Below are 25359 nucleotides of genomic sequence, written 5' to 3' on the forward strand. Positions count from 1 at the left end.
CAATAGTAACAGTGATAGAAAAAATAATAACAGTGGTAGGGCAAAAAGGTTAGCTGTAAATGACCCTTATAATTTATAAAAGGTCACATACAAAGCAGTGTCCTTACATTGTGTCCAAAGCATTAGTCCTTAATGGTTTCCTCCTTTGTTAAAATGAACGAACGTCATAAAGCTAAGTGTTTCACCATTGATCAATCTCAAAAATTTAATGTAGAGAGGAAAAAGCGTGTTGCAGAATTAAGAACAGTACGATCCAATCTAAATGAAGTTGAGAACATGCAACACCATAGGGCATGTTGTTGACGTCCTGTGTGTATACCTGGAGTAGTGATACGACATCATGCCTGGGGATGTTGAGCACTGGGTTCATGGTAAAAACCACCTCTTAAAAGGGTGGGCCAGAAGTGGGTCTGGCGATGGGTACAGAAGGCTTCAGTTATGTCTGTAATATTCTAGGTTTTCAAAATGTTAAGATTTGTTAAAGCAGGGAAGCAGGTAAATGTGTTCATTTATATTTATATTTCTCTATATATTTGAAATATTTCATAACCCAACAGAAGGTCTATTTATCTAATGTTAATAAAACTTAACATTATCTCCTAAAATTTCTAAGCTCTGTGGCAGCACCAGCTTACACAAAAAAGGAGCCTAAGATACCGTATCATGCTATGTCTAGCCAGATGTTTTTGTTTGCATGTTTGATTCTCTTGTGGAAGGCACCGAATCCCTACAGGAAGCAATACGAAGTATTTTGCTTTGTAGCTGAAGGATTTGTAAGATGAAAGGTCCTTAAACATGAAATGAGATCTGTGTAAGCTCATGATTTAAATTGTTGTTTGAAAAATTGTTTTGATCTGCCCCCTCCAGGGGGAAAAAAAAAAAAAAAACCAACAAAACAGAGTGATATAGGCTAGATACCATATGACAGTACAATCTTTTTTTTTTTTTTTTCTTTTTTTCTTGGTGTCTAGATCACCATGGCGACTGCAGGGAAGTTGATGAGAGCGATTCGAGTTTTTGAATTTGGTGGACCAGAAGTGCTGAAACTCCGGTCGGATGTTGCGGTACCAATTCCAAAAGACCATCAGGTGGAAATAATTACATAAAAACAGGCAATAATTATTATCAGGTTAATGTTCAAAAAAAGAAGCAGGCTCACAGTAATTCGTAGAGACACTGAATTAGGACAAAGTTTACCCTGATGATACGTGCAAGCTCTGACAAAGACAGCATAATTATAACAGTGAGGTGGATCTATGAAAAGGAAAAAATATCTTGCTATAAGGAAATTTTCGAGGTTGAGGACCATCTGTGCAGTGCAGTAATTGAATTTTTCTGCATGGGGTCATAAGTAGTTTTGAACAAGTTATCCTATTACAAACTTTCATGATTTCTATTTTGTGCACAGTAGGAAAATCGTTCTCTTCTGCATACATGCCCTTCCACGTATGATTTAAGAGAATTCAAATGAAGAGTTTAATCATTCCCGGTGACTTTAACAATATGCTTTCTCATTAAAGATTATGTATTTTTATTACTGTGCCTTCCATGACTCCCAAGTCTCATTTCCTTAGCGAACCTTGAACCTTATGAGAGTTTTTACAATTTGGCCATAGCCTAGCTTGAGAGATTCATTTCTTACTGCTGCTTCTCAGTAGACTGGGCTGTAACAAGCAGCATTATCTGGCTTCCCCAAGAGGCCCTTTTATTTCTTCTGTCTTTGCACCTGCTATTCCTTCTACCTGAACTACCCTTTCCTCCCATTCTGAAAGAACGTCTACTCTTAGTGCCTACCTCAAATACCACTCCCTTTGCAAGGCCTTCTCTTACTCCTGCAACAGAAGCAATCATTATGTATTAATTACGGTAAAATTAGCAGCTATGGTAGATGTAACCTCAAAATCTCAAGGGTTCGGCAATAGCAAAGTATGTCTCATTCCGTAACTTCTCAGGGTGATTTCTGAACCCAGCCTTCCTCCATCATGTGGCTCTGCCACCTTCGATGCCTGTCTTCTGACGTCACTCCTATGAAAGGGAGGGAGGCACAGGGTGGATTGCCCAGGACATCTTTATGGGACAGCCCTGAGAGTGGCTCTGATCACTTTTGTTCACATCCCATTGCCCAAAACTCAGTCATTTGGCTGCTCATAACTGCGGGCGCCAAGAAATTCTGTTCTTCCTGCGTACCCGGGAGGAAGAGGGTTTGATGAGCACGGAGAGGTTGTGCCACGCGTCCTCTCAAGTATTTCCACTACTGTTTTCCCAAAATATGTTTTATGTAGCCCATAGGCCTTTGTGTCTTACCTTTTTTATGTCTGTGTTGGTTTGCAAAACTGTGATGTGAGTCCCTTGAAGGTGAGGGTTTCCCCTCCGGGTTTACAGTTCCCATCATCAGTACAGCCCTGGCCTAACGCTGGATGAACGCCTGAGTGTTCTGTGTGAACTAAAAGCACATTGGCCTTGCAGGTTCTGATCAAAGTCCACGCATGTGGTGTAAACCCCGTGGAAACATATATTCGGTCTGGTACTTACAGAAGAAAACCACTCTTACCCTACACGCCGGGTTCAGACGTGGCTGGGATAATAGAAGCTATTGGAGAGAATGTATCTACTTTCAAGGTATTCCGTTTTGAGTTGTTTCTATTTTGCCTTAATATTTTCCTTAAAATATTTTAACGTAGCTTTAAAACGTGTCTGTATGTAAGTCTTCAAAAGGCCCCCTTACAGATGAAGGAGTGCCCGCGTTGGGATGCACACCGGGTGTTGTATAGAAGTGTCGAATCACTGCATTGTACACCTGGAACCGATACTGCACTGCGTGTTAACTAACTGGAATTTAAATAAAAACTTAAAAAAAATGGAAGGCCCCATTACACAATTTCTGCCACTTGGGGGACTCCTCTATTCAAAAAAGAGATTGCCTTTTATCTAGAGGTCTTCCCTATTTGCATTGCTGGGGACAAGCGCTGTGTAAATTCTGTATCTTCACATCCTCACGGAAATTCAAGTGGGGTCCTTTGGATGTAGCAGAAAAATGTAAGAAAATAAAATAAGGAAGTTATACTGTTTCCTGACCCTCAGTAATACACAAGCCAACATAATGTTTCATTCCTTCTATAAATTCCTTGTTTATAATTATCTAGATTTATAATTAATCTAGTTTCACAAGATAAAGGGAGGGCCGATTCTTTTGAATAATAAGTAGAAGATGAAAAAAATGCAAGGTCAACTGTACATTTTTAGAGCCTGGACTCAGATCGAGGGGCGTGAGTCCATGCACGTGTTCTGATCGGGGCTTTTGTTCTTTGTACGCCAAAAGAAATCTAAAACATAGATAGTATATTCATGTTCTCGCATCTTTCCTCATAATTCCTTGACCTGCTCAACTTTGGCAGCACATTTACCAAAATTGGACTGAGACAGAGAAGATTACCGTGGCCTCTGCCCAGGAGGCCGATTCCTGCAGCTTCGCACTGCTCACAGGCGCCTGGCTTCTGCCCCCTGCGCCCCCCTGAAGCGCTGCTTGCTCATGTCACTAATGGCCTCTATTGCTGGAGTTAATGGGCCCTTTTATGTCATTATCTCTCTTGACTTCTTGGTGACATTTGACACTTTCAGCCACTTACTTTTTCTTAATTTTTTTTTTCCTTCGGCTTCTATGACATCATTTTCTCCCATCCTCTTCCCCACTTCCTCCCGGGTGTTGTTTCTCAAGCATCTTCTTCTTGGGAGGCTCCTCAGGTTCTAGTGTTGCCCACTGTTCTCCGGTTCTCCGTCCCTCCTTTGACCTCGAATTTTCTACGAGGCCGTGGACCCATGCTATCCAGCAAGGTAGCCGCTCACCACGTGCCGATTTAAGATTCATGTGAACCTAAAGCAAAATAAAGAAAGTCGGTTCCCCAGTCACACCAGTGACCCTTCAGAGGCCGAGTAGGCCCGTTTCTGCGGCCACCCTCCTGGACCGTGCTGCTGTGCACCGTTGGCATCATCAGCGAAAGTCCTGGGAGAGCCCTGGAGCCACCCATCCAACCCCGGTCCCCTCTTACTCAGTGCGTCTAAAACCGAGCTCATCTCTTGTCACATCAGTTCTGCTCCTCCCTGGTGCGACTGTCCCTAGGACTCCTGTGGCTTCAGTCCCCCCACCTGCAACTTTCCCTAGCTAGAATGGGTTTCCCTCTCCTCGGTCCGTGCCCAGGGCAGGTTACTCCGTGAGGTCCTTACCTGGAGGTCTGTAGTGGATCCTTAACACCTGCCCTCCTTCCTCCCCGAATCTATGCTGGGTCCACAAGGGGTGTTTTCTAAAATGTCGTGGTGGTCCTACAGTCTAATGCCTGCCTTAGTTCCCCGTAGATGTCAGGGTCGCCGAGTGCTTCTGTTCCTGCTCTTCCCGCCATCCTTCCATTCTCGGCTCCATTCCTCCTCGCTTTTCGGTCGGTATGTTGGTAAAGCTGTCCTTTCCCACGCGCCCCATGCTTGCTTCCTCTTCTCTGGCTTTGCTCACATTGGTTCTTCTGCTTGGCAGAATTAAAATGAAATTTATGAACATAGGTGCGGGGACTTTTACCCTCTGGCCTTGGTTCCTTTTTTTTTTTTTTTTTTTTTTAAGATTTTCTTTATGAGAGACACAGAGAGAGAGAGAGAGAGAGAGGCAGAGACACAGGCAGAGGGAGAAGCAGGCTCCATGCAGGGAGCCTGATGTGGGACTTGATCCCGGGTCTCCAGGATCATGCCCTGGGCCCAAGGCAGATGCTCAACTGCTGAGCCACCCAGGGGATCCCCGGCCTTGGTTCCTTTTCTTTGTACCTCTGTAACGATTACCTTCCATGCATTGGACTACTTACTCATTGGGCACAAATGCTAGCACTTTCTCAGCATTTATTCCTGCCACCGTTCCTTTACTTATTTTGAGTGTTCCTCACTCATCAAAACTCATCTCAGTCCTAGTTTTCAAAATCTTGTTGGATTCTCCAAGACCTTCCTTAAATTTTAGCACCTCAACGAAGCTATTTTTGATTCCTTCAACTTAGAAACAATTCCTTTCTCTTTTTGGCACTTGCCTTTGTGGGTTCATCGTGTTTGCTTGCATTGTAGTTATTCCTATCGTTTTCTCTCTTCCTAGACTTTAAGGTTCTTTCGATGGCGGAAGATGTTTTGTTATTGATTATCTATCCCAGAACTCCCAAGTACTGCTTTCCATAGTGAATTCTTAGAACACGTTTGAATTATATTACAATCTGTGCGACATCTTTTTAAGCCCTAAAAACAGGACTAATCATAACATGGTCATATTTGACCATTTGCAAGTGGCACTGGTAAGCAGTGATGCTTGTCTTTGACTGCTGGGTGCCTTTTAAATCTTTTTTCTTTGTTTCTTTTTTTTATAGGACAAATTTAAGTAGACTGAGAGTTACTGCCTTAGTGTTTCGCTTATTCCAAGGAATGTTTATTTTTTATTTATTTATTTATTTATTGAAGAGCTTGGGCAGGTGTTTGTAGTAGATGGTCTGACATCCCTAGTGTGCAGGTCATACTGGGCAGGTGTGAATGCTTGTGTAGCACCTTACCTCACCTTCACTTTCACTTGCCTTTTCAATAGCAAGGGCCCAGCAGAGTTTGCTGAGAGTTTGCTGTGTTTCTTGTACCGTAACAAGGGAGGAGGCCTGTCCTGGCTCATCTTGCTGTCAGGACCTGGGCATAGTTTCCTGCTCTTGGTGTATGCTTAAAAAATGAGGGAACAAATGCAGGGGTGAAGCACCTATGGAAAGGACTTAGGACAGGTATTTGGTGTTTGGAGGAAACCTTACATCTTACTTGTTTCTTTTTCCTAGTATTTCGGAGAAAAAAAATGATTGTATTAACTGCTGCTTACTAACTGCTTCATCTGAGCAAATTATTGAACTTCTTTGTCCCCCAATCTCCTCATGTGTATAGTGGAATTAATCCAAAGTGGTGATAAGAAAAGTACTTATCTCATCGGCTCTGGAGAAGATCAAATTAGGTAGTACTTGTCAGACACCTGATACAGTGTCTTGTGCAGTGAGCTCCCCATGGTTTCCTCATTATACCATTCTGGAGGTTCTCTTTCCTTTTTTCTCCCCCCTATTTCCCTTAAGTTTTCTTTTTGGTTTCCCTTACTAAAACATTTAAAAATGTTCAGTATTCTGAAGTTATTTCGATAAGACCCTCCAACCTAGTAAACAATACATACTTATTTGTTGTTATAAAAGTTGCATTATAAAAGGATTATACCCATTTGACATCCTTTTTAATCCCTGGTGTATTTATTAATTTATTGCTTTCCCCAGAAAGGTGACAGAGTTTTCACTACCGCCACCATCTCTGGGGGCTATGCTGAGTATGCCCTTGCTTCAGATCACACTGTGTACATACTGCCGGAGAAACTGGACTTGAAACAAGGAGCTGCCATCGGCATCCCGTATTTTACTGCATACCGAGCTCTGCTCCACAGGTAATGACACACACGGTCGGGTACACAGCCAGTATTACGTGCCTTCCTACCTCTCGTCCACGTATCCATCTCTCATATTTGGTTACCATTTAGTTACCATTAAGCATTTATGGAGTAGAAACTGTGCTAATTTGGGAAATTATTTTAATCACTGGGGATACAAAGAAGAGCAAAACGCCGTCTTTGTCTTTAAGATGCTGACAGTCTAGTAAAAGAGAGACATAAGAGTAATAATATTGATGTATAACGTGGAAAGTGCAGTGGTATGGATGCGCATAGGGGTTTATGGGATCATAAGGGATGTAACAGTGGTGATGGGATAGGGCTTCCTGCCAAGATGTAAGGCTTGGATTATTTTAAAGTCATGGTTCAGAAATCTTATTACCCAGCCCTAGAAACTAATTGCTGCAATTTAGAAATACAGTGTAGGGCCCTACCTTAGACCCACTGGTCAGCTACCACGGCTGGGATCTGAGAATCCATATATCTGTATCTATCTATCTATCTATCTATCATCTCTATATATATGTATTTTTTTAACATTTTATTTTTAAGTAATCTCTACACCCAACATGGGGCTCCTTCACAACTCCAAAATCAAAAGTCACATGCTCCACCAACTGAGCCAGCCAGGTGCCCCTCTGAGAATCTATAGTTCAGTCAGGGAGTTATCTTAAGGAAGGATACGTTGGAGGGGAGAGGAAATTCTAGGCAATGGGAATATCCTGGTGTCAGGGGAAAAAAAATCATGATATTTAAGGAGAGTTATAGCAATCTGGTTTTGTTGGATAGAAGATTTCAAGGCAAAGAGTGGCACAGAATTAGGTTGGAGTATAGTAATCTTTGAACAACTGTTAGCTGTCACACGAAATAGGTAGGTTTCAGGTTGTAAAAAGCAAGATGATAGAGCTCGCGCACTGTTCCTTCAGGGATTAGGGGTCGTGAAATGTTTTATTCAGAAGAGTGATACTGTTATATGAGTGTTTCATTAAGATCACCTACCAGCTGTGTGAAGGATGGATTTGATGGCAGGAATGGAGAAAGAGATGGGAGGGTCTTATTTGAGTATCCTTTAGGCAAAATACTCAGGGGCCAGAGCAAGGGTCATGGTAGAAAAGATGGAAGGGAAAAGACAACTCTTAGAGGGTAAAATCAGGTCTATTTGGTGACTGAGAGAGCAGACGAACTTAGGGATACTTTTAGCTCTTTCGTTTGGATTATGTTTAACTGTGACAAAGAGAAGAAGGAAGAAGTTTCACAGGGAAACTTAGTCCAGTTTAGGCATGGAAAGCAAGATAGGCATCGTGATAGAGAAGACCAGCAACCTGTTGGGTGAATGAATCTGAAGCCTGAAGGCTAAAGATGTCAACACGGGGCTATCAGCCTGTGGGTGGGAGTTGACAAGATGGAAGTGACTGGAAGTCTCCAGGGAGTGAAGACAGTGGAGTGAGGATAGAACGCTAGAGAACATCAGCATGTAGGGGTATAGTCAGGGTGGGCACAGAGTGCTAAGAGGCCACATGTCAAGGCCAAGGAAGTCGAGAGGTCACGGTGTCTGTTAAACACCTGTTAAGTTCATGGTCTTTGAAGACAGGAAGACTCGGCTTACGCTGCTCTCTTCTACCAGCTGTACGACTGTGGTCCAGTTACTTCCCTGTCTCAGCTGCAGTTTACTGGTTAGAAAAACGTGAATACTAGTAGCACCTACCTCCTAGGGGTGTGGTGAGAACTCAGGGAGGTAATACCTGTGAAGCTTAGTACAGAGTCCGGCGCGGAGTCAGTACTCCGGCGGTGTGGGTAGTGTTAGGGGTGGTAGTTGGTGTTGCTACCAAGAGAGGAAGCTAGCTGTCAGATGCAGCAATGTGGTGTGTTTGGGAAAAAGAAACAAACAAACAGTCGGGCCTAGCCGTTGAGAGGTGATTGGTGACTTGAGTCAGGTCACTTTCAGTAGCGTGGTGGGACAGAAGCTTGATTGAGCCGCTGAGCAAGGAGGTGGAATTTGGTCCCTGGAATGGAGGTGGTCAGGGAGGGGAGAGGAGAAGGGTACCTGAGAGTGTGGGGACAGAAGGCTGGACGGGAGTTGAACATGTTTATGGCTGAGAAAAGATCCAGCAGAGAGGAAGCGATGGAAGGTTTGGGAGAGATGGTGGAGTGTCAGGTGGCTGGATGGAAAGGACTTAGGACATGTGTGGAGAGATTGGCCTCTGGTATCAAAGGGCCAGCTCGTCTGCTAACCCTAGGAGAGGTAAAGGTGGTATAGTCGTGGAAGGGTTTGTGGGTAGGGAGGTGGACTGCTGAGGAACTCGTGGGATCGCCTCACTTTTCATAATTAAATAGGAGGCCAAGTGATCTTCTGAGAATCAGAACTGAAGTGGCACCAAGATGCATGGTGACTTGATTTTTTTTTTCCTTTTTTATAGTTTTTAGTTTTAGTTTTTTTTCTTTTTTATAGTTTTTAGCCATTTGGATAGATTATCAAGGAAGTTAGTTTTTAACATTAATCCAGGGCTGGAGAATTAGCAGCAGAATGGACTAGAAGGAAATGAGAACACAAGAGAGGAAGAGAGAGAAGTTGGGGCCACCTACGCAGGGTCCCCCTGGCTAGTGATGCAACAAAGCCAGGAGCAACACGTGGGCAGAATCTGAGTCATCCAGAGGCCGCAATCTCTGGGAGGTTGAAGAAGAGATTTTGAGAGAATGTAGGCTTACAGGATCGGGACAGGAGATCACTGCCATAGCAGGAGGTATTAGGGTCCGATACTTCTCAAGTAGGGTGGTCGGGGCTGGTTACCAGGTTCAGCCTTGGGAGAGAGGGGCTACAGTGGAGAGTTCAGGAATTGGGCTCAAGGTTTCCTTCCCAGGGAGTATTGAAATCTTTTAGATTAGGGCTGGCCTTGGGGTGGGAGAGAAAACCCTCAGTGGCTTCAGCCACAGCAGCGCGGAAGGCCAGGCCAAGGCTTGAGCCCCTGCCGCGAGCCCCCGGGGGACGTGGCTGTATTAATTGGGGCCGCCCAGGGGAACAGAACAGCAGACTGTGTGCGTGCATATGTACGTATTATTTACATAGACGCACAGAGAGAGAGAGAGAGAGTTCTTGGATGTGGAGGCTTGGGGAGTTTAAAGCCGGAGAGGGAAGCTGGCTGTTGTAGGTCAGGAAAGAGTTGCGGTTCAAGTTCAAAGGTCATCTAGCTGAATCCATTCTTATTCCAAAAGTCAGTTTTGGTTCTTTTAAGGCCTCCAGCCAATTGGATAAGGCCCTTCACAGATTCATCCAGAATAATGTTTAACCAGCTATCTGGCCCCATGCCCAAGTCGACACATAAAATGAAGTGTCACGATGACTGTGCAAGAGTAGAAGGATCATAGCAGTGGGATCCTGGGGAGGGTTAGCTCGCTTGTTTACGCCCCACCCACCCCGGCCCAGTGGTTTAGGAGAATGCACTCTGCGTTGGAGGGGCCGTTGGTAAGATTTTTAAATGCAACATCATTGGGGAAAGTAGGTCAAATCCCATAGAATGATGTTAGTAATCCTGTTCCCTCACATTTATATTTTACTGTTTAAAACGCCAAAGAGTTTTGGTAATAGTTACCTTAGTTTATCATTTCAGACTCTCCATTTAACTCCCTGCCCTCAGTCCCCTTATCTCTAAGCAAGAATGTAGGCAAGAGCTCCGTTTACTGCTCGTAATTGCCATTTGTCAGCTGTCGGCGCTCCGCCTTGAGCAGGACTCTGGGTCACATTGGGTGCCTACTCCCAGACTGAACATAATGTCTGTGCAGCGTGGCCTCCCCTGTTGTTCTGGGGAGTGAGAGATCCTCCCTGAGAGTCAGCTCTGGATCACAGAACACCTGCTGGCCTGTGACGTTAGCACTTGTCCGTCTGGACTCAGAAGGCATCTCCCGTCTATCCTGCTGCACCTGCTGCACGTGCCTTATTTTCGGTACAACGGATAAGTAGTGGATGAACCAGAAGCCAAAAGAAGATGTCGTTTCTCCAGAGGATCTAGACATTTCTTGGTGTGACATGGAAACCTCTGTGACAGGATTTACCGTATTTCTTACCACTTGCTGATTTAGCACTGCTCTCTGAAATGTGGGCTTAGAGGCTGCGCAGCCTCATGTTCCAAGGAAAAAGGTTTTTTCCATCATCTAACTTCTGTGTTTCCATTGGGCATCACCCTGGGTCACAGAATAAAGACGGGGTGACAATAAGCCTGTTTTGAGACCCTTTCTGTGGGAATGCATGAGACTCCGGTCCTCTAGCTTGAGCTCTCTCACCCCACATCCCTCCAAAGACTGTAGCCTTCCAGAAGGAAGGTAGCATCGTGATGGGCCACCAGCAGCCCTCACGGTGCCCGGCACCCAGTAGGTTCCTGTTAAACATTTGTTGAATGAACAAGTGAATTTAATGTTTTCTTCTGCAAGAACCCTCGTTTGACCCTGTGAATCTTGGAGAGTATTTTGGGCTGTAAAGCAGAGTGCATTTCCTGTTTGGGGACGTGATGGCCGAACCAGGGGGGTAGGAGTTTCCTCGAGAATGACAAAACACCTGAGCTTCATTAGCTTCAAAGTAAGGCGATGAACCCTGCCTTCTTTTGCAGCGCCCGCGCGAAAGCCGGAGAAAGTGTTCTGGTTCATGGGGCTAGTGGAGGAGTAAGTATTTTTTTTTTTGTCGTTGTCGTTTTTAAGGGTACGTTTAAATGAGCTCGTGTTTGTGGGTTTCACGGTATATTTAAGTCATTTTTAAAAGCCAAATGAAGAAATACAGTCAATATTCATAGTCGGTACATATATTCCCTTCTGTAGTAAAGCTTCTTTAAATGCTGTCTTCTGAAGCTAATTCCTAGCATTTTTTGGTTAATAGATTCAACAGATGACCCCATTAAAAATGTATGTATTACGTTTTCCACCTGTGTTGGGTGTGGACCAAAATAAACTGGCTTTGTTTTCGCCTTCAAGTAGCATATGTTGTCAGAATATTTATTTGGAATTTTAAACAGTTTCTTAAAGTTAACGTGATTCCATATTCCCTTAGATAAGGAAACTAAGGCTCATTAGAGCTTTACCTGTGTTGCCCCAGACAGCACTGCAAAGCCACACTGTGAATTCTCAGCCCCTTCTACCCCCTTCCACGGCTGGCCTGCTGCGCTTTGATGACATTCGTGGAATGCACAGTGTACAGCTGTGTCCTTAACACCACAACCCATGGCTTAAAATGCTAATGTGAGGCGTGGGGGCTGGAGGGGCTGGGGTGGGAGAGGACTGGGAACTTTAAAATAAGCCCTTCAGTGAAATAACCCAACACAGGGCTGTCAGAAGCTTCTTCAAGAAACCGGCTGTCACTCTGCCTCCGAGGAGCTTAGAGGAAGAGTTAGAGCTCTGAGGTTGGAATTTAACAAGAAATCCACATGACCTCTATCCTGCGTGTAGAGGCTTTAGAAATTTTGGAGATGAGATTTCAACATTCTTAAAATACAGGCCCTGGGGCGAGATGGCTCACCTTGAGGGAGCCGGTTAACCCTTGCAGAGCATCGTGATGCCACAGTCGTTGGAAGAAGTCACCTGTTAAAGGACACATTGTTCCTGGAATGAGGAGTGGCACCCTGAAAATGCGAATTTACCTCTAACTGTGGCCAGGTAACACAGAGCGTTCAGCCCATTGTGTTTCCGTTACAGGAAATAGATGAAGCACAAGCTTCCACGCTTAGCCTCCATCTCACAAATCAGAGTTTTTACTAAAAAGCCTAAGATTGTCTTTTGGGGGGCTTGAGAAAACATGCCAGATATACCTCGTCCAAAACTCCCATTGCTTAGCTTCACCAAAGAGGCTATTTTGGGGTTAAATTAAGTGTAACCCAGAACTACAGGAGGATCTGTCCAACATGCATTTATTGAAATTGTTTTGGCTTCCAGAGAGCTACCCTGGTGCTCTGTATAAAAAGGAGAGGTTTCAGTAGGAAGGGGAGAGGAGAATCTAAAGAAAATCTCCTTTTATTCCATTTACCCTCTCATAAAAAGCCCAGTCACTTCACCATGATTCTTTTTTTTTTTTTTTTTTTTTTTTTTTTTAAGGCAAAATCCACACTGTTCTCTGAGCTGGCTGAGTTTGTTAAATCCTTGGCTGGCAGGGATAGGCTGGCAGCCTGGTGTGAGCAGCGCTTCTGATCCTCCCTGCCCTACCAGAGGGAAATAGTACTGGGTTTTGTCTTGCTTCTGTTTGTACTTTCTGTCCTCATTTAATTCAAGTTCCTTTGGGATTATGTTGTGTATTTGAAATGGGATGGAATTTATGAACACAGCTGTTACCCAGATATGCTGGTGGGGAGCGCCCCATTTTAGTATCGGCAGAGTCAATAGAAGAAAAACGATTGACGCGTAATGATATATAATCCGAAGTACTGTGGCTGGTGTAATTGTTGACAAGAACAGCATAAACAGCACCTTCAAAATACCTATTAAATGCCTCTTTAAAGTGGAGCAGAAGGAGATAGATTTATTTATTTTTATTTTATTTTATTTTATTTTTACTTTTTTAGAAGGAGGTATGTTTACATTAAGTCTTCGGGTATCATTTTATTAGAGGCCTGTTTCTTGTTTTTGTTTTTGTTTTTAATTTAAAGTAGCAAAAATCAGGAAGTCCACAGTATATTGCATTCCACGGAATTGAACGTCCCTCTGAGTCATGAGACCGTGAGCTCCCTGCATCTGTTTGTTTGTTTTGGTTAAATCCAACAAATCCCTGCCAAAACCCAACGGAGTTCAGGCTCGTGGCTTGCACATGCTGTACAGTCTTTAAAGTCTATTTCAGGCCTGGGAGTCTGTGATTCTGTTGCAGTTTTAGTCCGTTTTTCATCATAGTTTTCGCTCCGGTTCTTTTCTCTCATGCCCGGTCCGAACCGAGTTTCCCTCCTGAATCACTGGTTGCCAGTGAGGGGTGCTCTGGCGTCCCCCCTCTCCCCCTTGAGCCCCTGGGGCAGCGTCTGGGGACGTTTCTGCTTGTGTCTGGGTGAGGGGTAGGGAGCAGACTTGCCGCCGAGCATCCTCCAAAGCACAGGGCAGCCCCACAAACATAGAGTCGCGCAGCCCCAGATGTCGGTAGCGCCGAGCTGGAGAGGAGCCGTGCCCTGCCCTACGCGTGTGCGCCACTTACAGGCCCGTTCACCGAACACCGATCCCTGGTGTCGGCGATTCAAATACGCGCTCCTGTCTATGCCCCTCATATACTTTTCTTCCTCCCTTATCCTTTTTTTTTTTTTTTTTTTTTTTTTTATTTATGATAGTCACAGAGAGAGAGAGAGAGGCAGAGACACAGGCAGAGGGAGAAGCAGGCTCCATGCACCGGGAGCCTGATGTGGGATTCGATCCTGGGTCTCCAGGATCGCGCCCTGGGCCAAAGGCAGGCGCCAAACCGCTGCGCCACCCAGGGATCCCTTCCTCCCTTATCCTAAGCACGTTCATGTAGTGACCTCATCCAACCCGTGGCTTTAAATACCATCCATGAACTGAGTCTCAAATTTATATTTCCACCCCTGGACTCTCCCAAGGCCATATGCAGAGTCGCCTAATCACTGCACATCCTAAGTGAGCAGATACAGCCCAGCCCGTTCAAAGTAAATTCTTGATACTCTCACAAGCTCGACCCTCCAATCTGCAGCCCTGTTCATCGACCCACTTACCCTGGCCAGAGACCCGGGAGACATCCTTGATTTTTCTCTGCTCGCCTCTCACATTCAGTCTACGTTGAAGGCCCCTCCTACTCCCATTGCCTCCCATTTTTGTCCCCCATCTAATTAGTGTTCTTCTTAAAGCCTAAATTGGATCGTATGACTCTCCTGCTGAAGCTCTCTCACCGTTCTGAAGAGCCCTTAAATACAATCCAAAGCCTTTACCTGCAAGGCCCCGGGTGCCCCTCTGCCTGCATCTGGCACCGTCCGCTGAGAGCCCTGCCGAGAGCCACGGTGACCGTCTTTCTGTCCTTTAGTGCCCCAGGGTCATTCCCATGTCACCAGGTGAGCCCTGACCATTCTGCCTACAACGTTCTCCACCAGGCCTTCGAGATCTTCGCGTGGCTTGTCCCTCTCTTCACGCGGTCTCCTCTATGGCCTTTCCCGATGACCGAACCAGCCCCTCTCCCTGTCTCCTTGTAACCCAATAGGCTGGGTTTGTTCCTAGCGCTTTTTATTTTCTGAATTTACTTTACTCATTTATTTGTTTGTGTGTTTATTATTTTTCTCTTTTCTCAGAGTAGCATTTTCTTATGTGAAGTACCACGTCTAGCACATAATAAACACTCAATAAATGGTCATCATATGGATGGATAAATTAGTTTGCTCGTATACCTATCTCTCCCACTTAAACGGAGTCACATTTGTTATTTAGTATTTTATGTGTACAGTTGAAGTATGAACTCAGTGAGTTTTGATTATCCTTAAACCCCTCACCTTCTGCACAAAGCCGATGCTAAGTAAACATTTTGATACAGTGGTTAAAAGCTCAAGCTCTACAGACCGAATTGATCCAGCCCTGTGTGATCTGGCCCCGTTCCCATCTCTGTGACCTCGGCAACTTATATTTTTATCAGCCTCAGTTTTCTCATCTCTGGAATATGGACAATAATAATATCTATGTTATAGGCTCACTGTGAGGATAAAATAAAGCAATGCATGGAAAGTGTGTGGTGTGGCACCTGGTACATTATAAATGCTCAATAAAAGTTAGCTATTGTTGTTCTTATTTCTTGATTTAGACTTGAAATTCCTTAAGGATAGGGTAGGACCCAGGAGAACCTTAAGTGTATTACCTACATTTAATAAATACTTGGAAGGATGCAAAGAATCTAAAACTACGGTTTTATATTTTGGTTTTCAGGTTGGAATAGCAGCGTGCCAGATTGCCAGGGCTTACGGCCTAAAAGTTTTAGGTACGGCTGGTACCGAGGAAGGACAAAACATTGTCTTGCAGAATGGAGCCCATGAAGTGTTTAATCACAGAGAACTTAATTATATTGATAAAATCAAGGTAAAATTATTCCACAATTTTATAGAAGTAGATTTTATTTCTTGGGAGACTTACTTTTTTTTGGTAAATTCTTTTTTTCTTACCAACCACTCTCTTAACGTTGTTTGCTTCTTTCTTTTTTTTCTCTCTTTTTATGCCTATATGTGTTTTACAGTTTTAACAGATTAAAAAAAAAAGAGATGCCTAATTTCCGAGCCTTCACTCTGATTTGTCTTATCACATAGAATCTAGACTATAACAATTGGTACTTTTTAATGTAGTCACACTTTAAGTAAAGTCACAGATTTATATTTAGAGCCCTGGGCGTCTTCTTCTTTTTTTTTTAAATATTCAAGACCTATTTATTTATTTTAGGGACAGAGTGAGTGTGGCAGAGGTGATGGGGGGAGGAGCAGAGGGAGAGGGACAGGGACACTCACATGGGGCTTGATCTCATGACCCTGAGATCATGACTTGAGCTGCAGTCAAGAGTCAGACACTTAACTGCACCAGCCAGGCACCCCTTCCTTTTTGATATTTGTAGATATTGTGAAATAATCAGCACAGTGAGTCTCCTCAACATCCGTCACCATACAGTTACAAAACCTTTTTCTTCTTCTGATGAGAACTTTCAAGATCTACTCTTAGCAACTTTTAGATCTGTGACACAGTATTATTAACTGTGGCTGCCCTGCTGTACTTTACATCCCTGTGACTTATTTTTTTTTTTTTTATAACTGGAAATTTGTACATTTTGACCACACTGACCCATTTTACCCGTTTCCCACTCCCTGCCTCTGGCAACCATGAGGCTTTTCTTTTCTTTTCTTTTCTTTTCTTTTCTTTTCTTTTCTTTTCTTTTCTTTTCTTTTCTTTTCTTTTCTTTTCTTTCTTTTCTTTCCTTTCCTTTCTTTTCTTTTCTTTTCTTTTTCTTTATTTCTTTTCTTTTCTTTTCTTTTCTTTCTTTTCTTTCCTTTCCTTTTCTTTCCTTTTCTTTTTCTTTATTTCTTTTCTTTTCTTTTCTTTTCTTTTCTTTCTTTTCTTTTCTTTCTTTCTTTTTTTTTTTTTTAAGGTTTTATTTGTTCATGAGACACACAGAGAAGCAGAGACACAGGCAGAAGGAGAAGCAGGCTCCCTGCGGGGAGTCCGATGTGGGACTCGATCCCGGGACCCTGGGATCATGCCCTGAGCCCAAGGCAGATGCTCAACCACTGAGCCACCCAGGGGCCCCAACCACGAGGTTTTCTTAATATAATTTCTGTTGGTGTAACCTTTCAGATTGAAGGTTGAGGTATCTACAGATTACAAGCTGGATCTGTCTAGTGTAGGGAACAAAGTTTATTTGTTAATTGGATGCCGTGGAGAGATAATCATTACCTTACCCGGAGGGTGAGGTCGGCTTTAGTTAGTTGTTGCATATATTCCATCCCATCTTCAAACAAATTCGAGCAGGTTTTGAAGTTCTCCGTTTGTACTGTAGTAACAACTCACCAAACTCTGATTACTTTGCTAAACCTTACTTGCTTATGTTGAGAAAGACTTAGAATTTTCCAGGTACTGATCATTACAAATTGAGGAAAATGCGAGTGAGAGTTTATTACCACTAAACCATCTTGTCAAAAAACTGAGTAAAGCTACTCTGTACAGGCCTAGGAAACCTAAAATCCATCGAATATTCTCTCCTGAGGCCATCATCCAAGAGTATTTATTTACCACGGTCAGAAATGGCCACTTATTTTAAGAATATGTTTCTGGGGCAGCCCTGGTGGCTCAGCGGTTTAGTGCCGCCTTCAGCCCAGGGCCTGACCCTGGAGACCCGGGATCCAGTTCCACATCGGGCTCCCTGCATGGAGCCTGCTTCTCCCTCTGCCTCCTTTCTCTCTCTCTCTCTCTCTCTGTCTCTCATGAACAAATAAATAAAATCTTTTAAAAAAATACATGTTTTTGTTTTGCAGAAATCTCACTCTGAGACCCTGAGGTCTTGTGGCTTCTTTCTCTCCTACTGGTTCCCCCCGCTTCCGTCTCTCTCATTTCCCCAGATCTTTCCCTTCCCCTTTTGTCAAACCCTCCACCCCCTCTGCTACCACGCTTGTTGAAAAAGCAGTAGTACCTACTCTTACCTCCTCGCCTCCCACCGCCTCCCACGGCATCTTGCTCGTCAGCAGCCACCCGTGAGCCCCTAGGGGCCCATCTGCTGCTTTGGGCTTAGCCTTCGGCCCGGGTGATTTCTTGGCAGCCACTGACCCTGACCACATCTCCTGGAAGCTGGTTCTCTTCCTACCTCCCTCACTGCATTTTCAGGCCCCTTCCTCCTGGTGTTACTTGGATGTTGCCATCCCTTAGCCTTTCCCCCTTAGTCTCCAACCTTCCCCGGTGCTGGACCGCCCTCCTGATGGGTCTCCTCTATGCCCATGACTCCTGTCCGTGCCCACATCCTGCTGGTTCCCAGCACCATCTGTGGCCCGAGTTCCCCTCCTTCATGCCATCAGCCTGCCAATGTCGCATCTGCTCACCGAGACCCCCCTGCATCTTTTTTTTTTTTTTTTTTACTCCTGTCCTTAAATCCCCATTCTCCTCTTTCCCGTCAGGACACCTCCCTGTGTCACTGTCCTCTCTGACATGCCGTTCGCTTACATCTCCCTTTTTGCTCCCTTCCCTGCTGTGGCTTATTTAATCGTCGTCTTCTCCAGCTTTGGCTGCCCTTTATAACCGACGTGACACCCCTTCTACTCAGTCCCCAGAGTTCCCGGGTTTCCTTTAAAAGAAAAAAAAAAAAGCCTTCAGCAATAACTAAAATGGGAGCTGCATGAGGATAGGAATTTTTGTCTCCCGTTCCCTGCTGCACCTCCCGCATCTAAAGCATCAAAAATTAATTAACGAGCACCTGCCCCCCAGAAGTCTGTCCTTTAGCAGAGCATTAGCTGCACGCTCCCAGGCCACACCAGCTGCCTCACCGCTCTTCCTCTTCCCCACCCCCTGCCTTCCCAGATGGAGCCTCAGCCCCAATCTCCACTTGGACTCTCCGCCCCTCACTCTTCCCTTTTCTGTTTCTTCTGCCCTAGCGACTCTGCCTCCAGAGTAACTTCTGGTTGTTTCTCCTCCTTCCTTTTTGCTTAAGGATCTCCCGTTCATTCCTCAGAGCCCAGGTCCTCATCTCTCTGGAGCTTCCTCTGCTCCTTACAGGTGATCAGAGTTAGAGCCCCGTCTTTCCCTATAACCTATAGTCTAATTCCTCTGACCTCTAACCGCCACATTAGCCCATCCCGCAGCTGTGACTGCGCTGTTCCCCTCCTCCTCCTCCCTAGTTTTGTTTGGAGTCCCCGTGTCCACCCAGTACTTCACAATGCCTGACCCAGGTATTCATTTTGTCATAAAATATAACAGGTAGCAAGCAGGTAGATATGTGTACCTTATTTAAGAGCCAGTTTTGGATGTTGCAAACCAACGTCTCTGAAAACCCAGAAGAAGTACACCACGCTGAGTGGGGACCCCTTGGGACGAAATTGAGTGCGCACCAAAAAATGCTGCAACACCAAGCAGCCAATGATTTGCTTCTTTTGTTTTTTGAGTCTTAACAAAAGTAGAAGCCTTTTTGGGATTTGTTGTTGGCTTCTCTGCGAAAATACATTCTGAAGACAGAAAAATTTCAACCAAGGAAAAAATATTTTATAGTCGAGTCGAAGCACTTGAAATTTGTTTAGTATGAATCTTCATCAACACTTTAGGTGTTGTGACTGGTACCTTGGAATTACATCATCACTATATAATTAGATCACTTAAAAATGTGTATGATTCGTCTTAAAAATGTAGCATTTTATGTCTTTTGAAACACGTTTCTGTAATATATGGGACCATGATAACTATTTACCAGATTCTTCCTTGTTTTCTTACTTCACTCTGCATTTTTTTTTTTATTACATAGAAATCTGTTGGTGAAAAAGGCATTGATGTGATCATTGAAATGCTAGCTAATGTAAATCTTAGTAATGATTTGGATCTTCTGTCGTATGGAGGACGAGTAATAGTAAGTATTTTGGTTTCTTTCTACCACTTTGAGGCTTTACCATAATTTAACACTATTTTGCAGTAATCTTTCACCATAGACAAGTTGTTTTTCGTAATAGGTTGTTGGCAGCAGAGGTCCTATTGAAATAAACCCACGGGACACCATCCCAAAGGAAACCAGTATAATTGGAACTGCTCTTTATTCATCAACTAAGGTAGGAAGTGAGTCTGATTTTGGTAACTGAAACATGGAGACAATTTGCCTAGTCGGGCAGATGGAAAGTTTAAGTAGATGTTAAACTTAAGGTATCTGAGTGGATGGGTACGTTAAGGATTAGTCACTACACGATAACGTGGGTGAGGATGTAATTTATTTTCCAAGTCAAACTACTCTTTTTTTTTTTTTTTTTTAAGATTCTATTTATTCATGAGAGACACAGGCAGAGGGAGAAGCAGGCTCCATGCAGGGAGCCCAATGCGGGACTCGATCCTGGGAATCTGGGATCAGGCCCTAAGCTGAAGGCAGACACTCAACCGCTGAGCCACCCGGGTGTCCCTTTTGTTTTGTTTTGTTTTCGAGTCAAGACACTCTTGAGAGAGAAAGGAGATAGTATTACTAATTATTTCAGGACAGTACTTTTTTTGTAAACAGACACTGCCTCAGACAAATTGGACTTATGGTTACTCTGTAGAAAACTACTTTTTCTGTAGTTCTGGATAAGTGACAAAAGCCACATATTTGCAAGGAACTGTTTATGTTCTAACTCCTAGAATCTGAAAAATTTAATGTTTCTGAAAATTAATTTACATGTTCAACAAAAAGACCTTTTTCTTCCACTTAGGAGGAATTTAGGAAATTTGCAATGGCCCTTCAAGCTGGAATGGAAATCGGTTGGTTGAAACCTGTGATAGGTCCTCAGTATTCACTGGAGAAGGTGGTCCAGGCTCACGAAAATATCATCCACAGCAGTGGGGCTATTGGGAAAATGATTCTTCTCTTAGAATGATTCATTCTTTCATATACTTCCAATGCAATTAGAGGTCTCCTGCCCCCAGTTTTACTTACACTACCTTTGCTCTAATCAGCATTCATTTGATTTAGTGAATTTCTTATATTAAAAAAAACAAGATTTATCTTTAGAGATCTGGGCATTGGAGCACAATTTATTTTATAGTTCACCATATTCTTTATGCCTCCCATCTACCTCTAATCAGACTCATCATGGTAGGAAGTAGAATGTCAGTCAGTAGTGATTTGGCATTGGGTGCTTTAACAGAAAATCCTGGTACTTGATCGTTAATTCCATACCTTTGGCTAAGCAAGCTAATTTAAAATAAGACTATGTGATTTCCAAGCCTGTTTGTAAAGATTCTTTGATTAGCCCAGAACTGTCCTGGACTGAAGATTTTCTAGACTCAAGAAGACTGTTTTTCTAAACTAATCTCATCTGGATCTATAAGGACGAGATAAACAATGTCCAGAGAAATTTGTTTTTTAACAAATAGGTTTCCAATATTCCCCCAAATATTAAAACATTCACTGTGTTGATAGTTACTCATTCTCCATATATTCTGTGAAGAGAACAACCTAATTTTTGGTATGCTAGGATAGGTATGTCATCTCCCGATAGATATTTCTTGATTTGTTTTTCAGAGTAGATTTAGAATTATCTGTGTAATGGGGGTCATATGTTTTTATTTAAATTACTAAACAAATTCAACACATTTAGAGTAACCTGCTTTTGTTTTCATTTTGTGGTAACTTGCAGTAAATTCTGTAGAAAAATTAAAGCTGCTATTTGGTCATTATATGGTACGTGCCTTACATCTCTTTTACATGGTTCCTAATGGTTAATTTCTAAGAGTCCTGTGCTGGAAGTCTTTATCTAAACTAAATAAAGGGAGGATTATTTAGAAATCTTGCTGTCAATCAATGTTATATACAAGGAAATAGTTTGTTATTTTTGTTCTTGTTTTTCTTTATATGAGCATAGCCTCATATATGTACAAACACACACACACGTATGTATAAAGAGATTTAAGGCATTTTCTCATACAGTTATGGGGGCTGATAAGCCTGGATCTATAGGGTGGGCCAGCAGGGTTTTTATATTGCAGAATTCTTCTCTAGGAAACCTCAGTTTCCATTCTGAAGGCTTTCAACCCATTGAGGCCCACTTGCATTACTGAGGATAATCTACCTAAAATCACCCAGTGACGTTTTGTAAACACGTAAACAAAATGTGGTGACATTATGTTGATATATAAAACCAATCATCGGGATCCCTGGGTGGTGCAGCAGTTTGGCGCCTGCCTTTGGCCCAGGGCGTGATCCTGGAGAACCGGGATCGAATCCCACATCGGGCTCCCGGTGCATGGAGCCTGCTTCTCCCTCTGCCTGTGTCTCTGCCTCTCTCTCTCTCTCTCTCTCTCTCTCTCTCTCTTTCTCTCTGTGGCTATCATAAATAAATTTAAAAAAAATTAAAAAATAAAACCAATCATCACAAGAAGGTGACATAGGAACACGGATGAGGGGCCCTTACTGTAGCTTGGGATTTCCAATTACACATTCAATATTTTTGATGCATTTGTTAGCTGTCTCCATCCAGAGTAGTTTTGGCTATTGAAGTACAAAATAACTTGCATACTTCTGAAAAGGGAAAAAAAATGGGGGGGGGTGACATTTTATAATGTCCTTAACTTTACGGAAGTGAGAATTCTGTGTGTGCCAAGGGGCTTCCACAGTTCTCAGTGTCAAGAGTTTTTTTTTTATGCAAGATATCGCTCAAGAATAGCAAAACCTACTGGGTCGCTTTGACCTGGCTCTCTCTGCCTCCTCAGCCACATCTCACAGACAGGAAAACACCTCAGCTGAAACCTTAGTTCTTTTGCAACAGTACCGTTTTTTAGTATAATGAATTTTTTAAAAAATAAATCATTTGAAAATTGTCTTAGGCTAATTGGACTAAATCATAGGGCTTTAGGAATAGCTCATATTTTGGGAACTTCCTACATCCATGAAAAGAGCCCAGAAATGTTATATCATGAAAAGGAATCTAGGGGCGCCTGGGTGGCTTAGAGGTTGAGCATCTGCCTTTGCCCCAGAGCGTGATCCTGGAGTCCCAGGATCGAGTCCCACGTCGGGCTCCCTGCATGGAGCCTGCTTCTCCCTCTGCCTGTGTCTCTGCCTCTCTCTCTCTCTCTCTCTCTCTTTGTGTCTCTCATGAATAAATAAAAAAAACAATCTTAAAAAAATTTTAAAAAAAGGAATCCAGATATACTTTGGTCTAGAGTCAGACTGAGGCATTGATGGTGACAGCCCACATGTGCTCTTTTAAGAATGAGTCCAAGGGGCACCTGGGGGGCTCAGTCAGTTAAATGTCTGCCTTTGGCTCAGGTCATGATCCCAGGGTCCTGGGGTAGAGCCCCACATCAGGCTCCATGCTCAGTGGGGAGTCTACTCCCTCTCTGTCTCCCTCTTCTTCTGGCTTGTGCTGTCTGTCTCTTATTTTTCTCTCACTTGCTCACTCTGTCTCTCAAATAAAATCTTAAAAAAAAGTGAGTCTAAATTCCAAACCTACTGTGTGATCAAATCCTTGTTAAATGTGTTACACATGCCAGAGGTTGGCAATCCCTGCTTATCCTTCCTGAGCTTCATGCATAAACACCCACGAAGATTGTAACAGTACTACAAACCAAAGAGGAAACCCGGTGCTGAAATCCTCTGGGAATTTACATTAGCTCTAGAGTCCATCCTTTTATTCACTGATCCAAACTAGCTGGATAGAAGTTACGAAAAAGCCAACTCAATCCCTAACTCAGGGCACAGAAGCTACACCACCTGGAAAACCAAGTCCATGTTGCCCGGACATCATTGGAGCTGCAGCTAGAATTGAGATCTGTGCCCAACCCCCCCCCCCCCCCCCCCCCCCAAACAGCATTCCTCAGCCCCTTTCTCTACACCGGCATTATAGAAACTACAAATTTGAATTTTTGGTACAACTACAGATTCAGGAGTGAGGGGAACTTTGCACCCCTGGATATACCACAAAGAAGTTTTGCAAATAGATAGAGGATGGATGGTTGGATGGAGAGTGGGGGATCACTAGATTGTAGCAAATACTGGAGAGTGTATAGCACTTGTACAAGGAACATTGGTCCGACTATAGCAATGGTAAATCAGCTGAGAAGTGGAGCAGAGGGTGCTCCCACCTTAGTCCAGCAGGCACTGGAATGGACACAGGCGCTGAGGAGGCCACCTCATTCCAGATACAGATTCGAAAGGAACTGGACTCCTCTTTGAACAGGGAGGAGGCCCGAGGGTATGTGAAACCCTCTTGTAGGGTTGGTAAAAGAATGGGTTGAGGGGTAGAAGACCTGGCTTTAAGTCCTGGCTCTCCTCCTGACCAGAGTAGAGTCCTGGGTAAATTACCTCGTCATCCGGAGTTTCCATTTCCTCACACATAATGTGGGACTGGTATCTACCTCAAGCATTCGTAGGAAGTAAGTGAGTTAAAGTCTGTGGAGTACGTAGTGCTCTGGCTTGCACAAACAAGTGTTTAAATTATTACTTTCATCTTAATTAGCCCTAAAGAAGGAGTAAATTGAGAAAAAGAGAAGAAATCAAAAGGAGTATCCTGAAATACGAAAAAAATAAAAGGAAACCCCAAAATCAAATTCCTGTAGGAGGAACAAATCAGCACAAGTGACACAACTGAAAACTTCATAGGTCATATGGGTAAATTTGATCACTCAAAAAAAAAAAGAAAGAAAAGAAAAAGATGAGAAAAAATCAAGATATAGTAAACAAAAGAAAGAAAAAGAAAAAAAAAATTGAATTATACGTGTGCCATCCCAAAGAAAACAGAAAAAGAAGACTTGAGATTTCCTGAACTAACCCAAAGAGCTGAGTTTATTTACTGATAGTTTTTATTGGGTCTGTACTAAATTAATGGAAATTACTAGTAATAAGACATATCCTTTAAAATTTTTTATTTTATTCTTTTTCATTTTTTTAAAATTTTTATTTATTTATGATAGTCAGAGAGAGAGAGAGGCAGAGACACAGGCAGAGGGAGAAGCAGGCTCCATGCACCGGGAGCCTGACGTGGGATTTGATTCCGGGTCTCCAGGATCGCGCCCTGGGCCAAAGGCAGGCGCCAAACCGCTGTGCCACCCAGGGATCCCCTTTAAAAATTTTTAAAGTCACACAGATCTTGGAAGGGAGCGTACACAAGAATCATCTCCAGTGCAAGACCCAGAGAATGCAAGAGAACAAATGGAAAGACTACTAAGTTCAGAAAGGTAGCTAATTGCACAACAAATATACAAAGATTAATATAAACCTGTTGATCAGTTAGAAAACAAAATGGAAGAATGATCTATTCACAATAGAAGTACTATTACCAACTTAAAAAGTAGTGAAATATAAGTGACCGAATTTACAGGAAACATACAGGATCCTCAAAAAGAATTGCAGAACTCCCAGGGGACATAATACTCAAAAGATACCTTGGTCAGGTTCACGTACAGATTTTCCCCTCATACTCTGGAAATTCAAAAAGTAATTCATATCAAAATCTCAATAGGGCTTTTTAGAAACTTGAAAAAATGTTTCTAAATCTTCTTTTGTGGGAAAAAAAAAAAAAACAAAAAAAAAACGGGCAAATAGCCAGACAATTCAGAAAGGGGAACAAAGAAAAGGTGGGAAGAAGTCTCAACAGTTACAAAATTTTTTTTCCCAAGGTAGAATTGCTAAAATATTAGTCCAAGTTCAGTGGAACAAGACAGTCTAGAAATGTTTCTCACTTTGGGGGGTGATAAATATGGCTTTTGAGTGGGGAGAAAAGTTATTAAGAGACCTGGCTACCGGGCGCCCGGTGGCTCAG

General features: G+C 43.2%; 1 protein-coding gene across 1 annotated transcript; it reads left to right on the forward strand.

Annotated features, from left to right (window-relative positions):
* The first annotated feature begins 970 nt into the window (after nucleotides 1–970).
* Nucleotides 971–20877, forward strand: CRYZ (crystallin zeta). The gene is made up of 8 exons (NM_001252397.1): nucleotides 971–1088; nucleotides 2467–2619; nucleotides 6306–6469; nucleotides 11071–11122; nucleotides 15338–15487; nucleotides 19389–19490; nucleotides 19591–19686; nucleotides 20314–20877. The coding sequence occupies exons 1-8, from the start codon at nucleotides 978–980 to the stop codon at nucleotides 20476–20478; spliced, it is 993 nt and encodes a 330-aa protein (NP_001239326.1). The 5' UTR covers nucleotides 971–977; the 3' UTR covers nucleotides 20479–20877.
* Nucleotides 20878–25359: the final 4482 nt, after the last annotated feature.

The sequence above is a fragment of the Canis lupus genome, chromosome 6 (genome assembly GCF_011100685.1).
Source record: "Canis lupus familiaris isolate Mischka breed German Shepherd chromosome 6, alternate assembly UU_Cfam_GSD_1.0, whole genome shotgun sequence".
NCBI classification, from domain to species: Eukaryota; Metazoa; Chordata; class Mammalia; order Carnivora; family Canidae; genus Canis; species Canis lupus.

What these genes read in the sequence shown, in the direction of transcription:
- CRYZ (NM_001252397.1), top strand. Translation starts at nt 978, where the DNA reads ATGGCGACTGCAGGGAAGTTGATGAGAGCGATTCGAGTTTTTGAATTT. An exon ending in TTCATGGGGCTAGTGGAGGA is followed by an intron (nt 11,123 to 15,337) that starts GTAAGTATTTTT and finishes TTTGGTTTTCAG; the next exon opens with GTTGGAATAGCAGCGTGCCA. An exon ending in CTCTTTATTCATCAACTAAG is followed by an intron (nt 19,687 to 20,313) that starts GTAGGAAGTGAG and finishes TCTTCCACTTAG; the next exon opens with GAGGAATTTAGGAAATTTGC.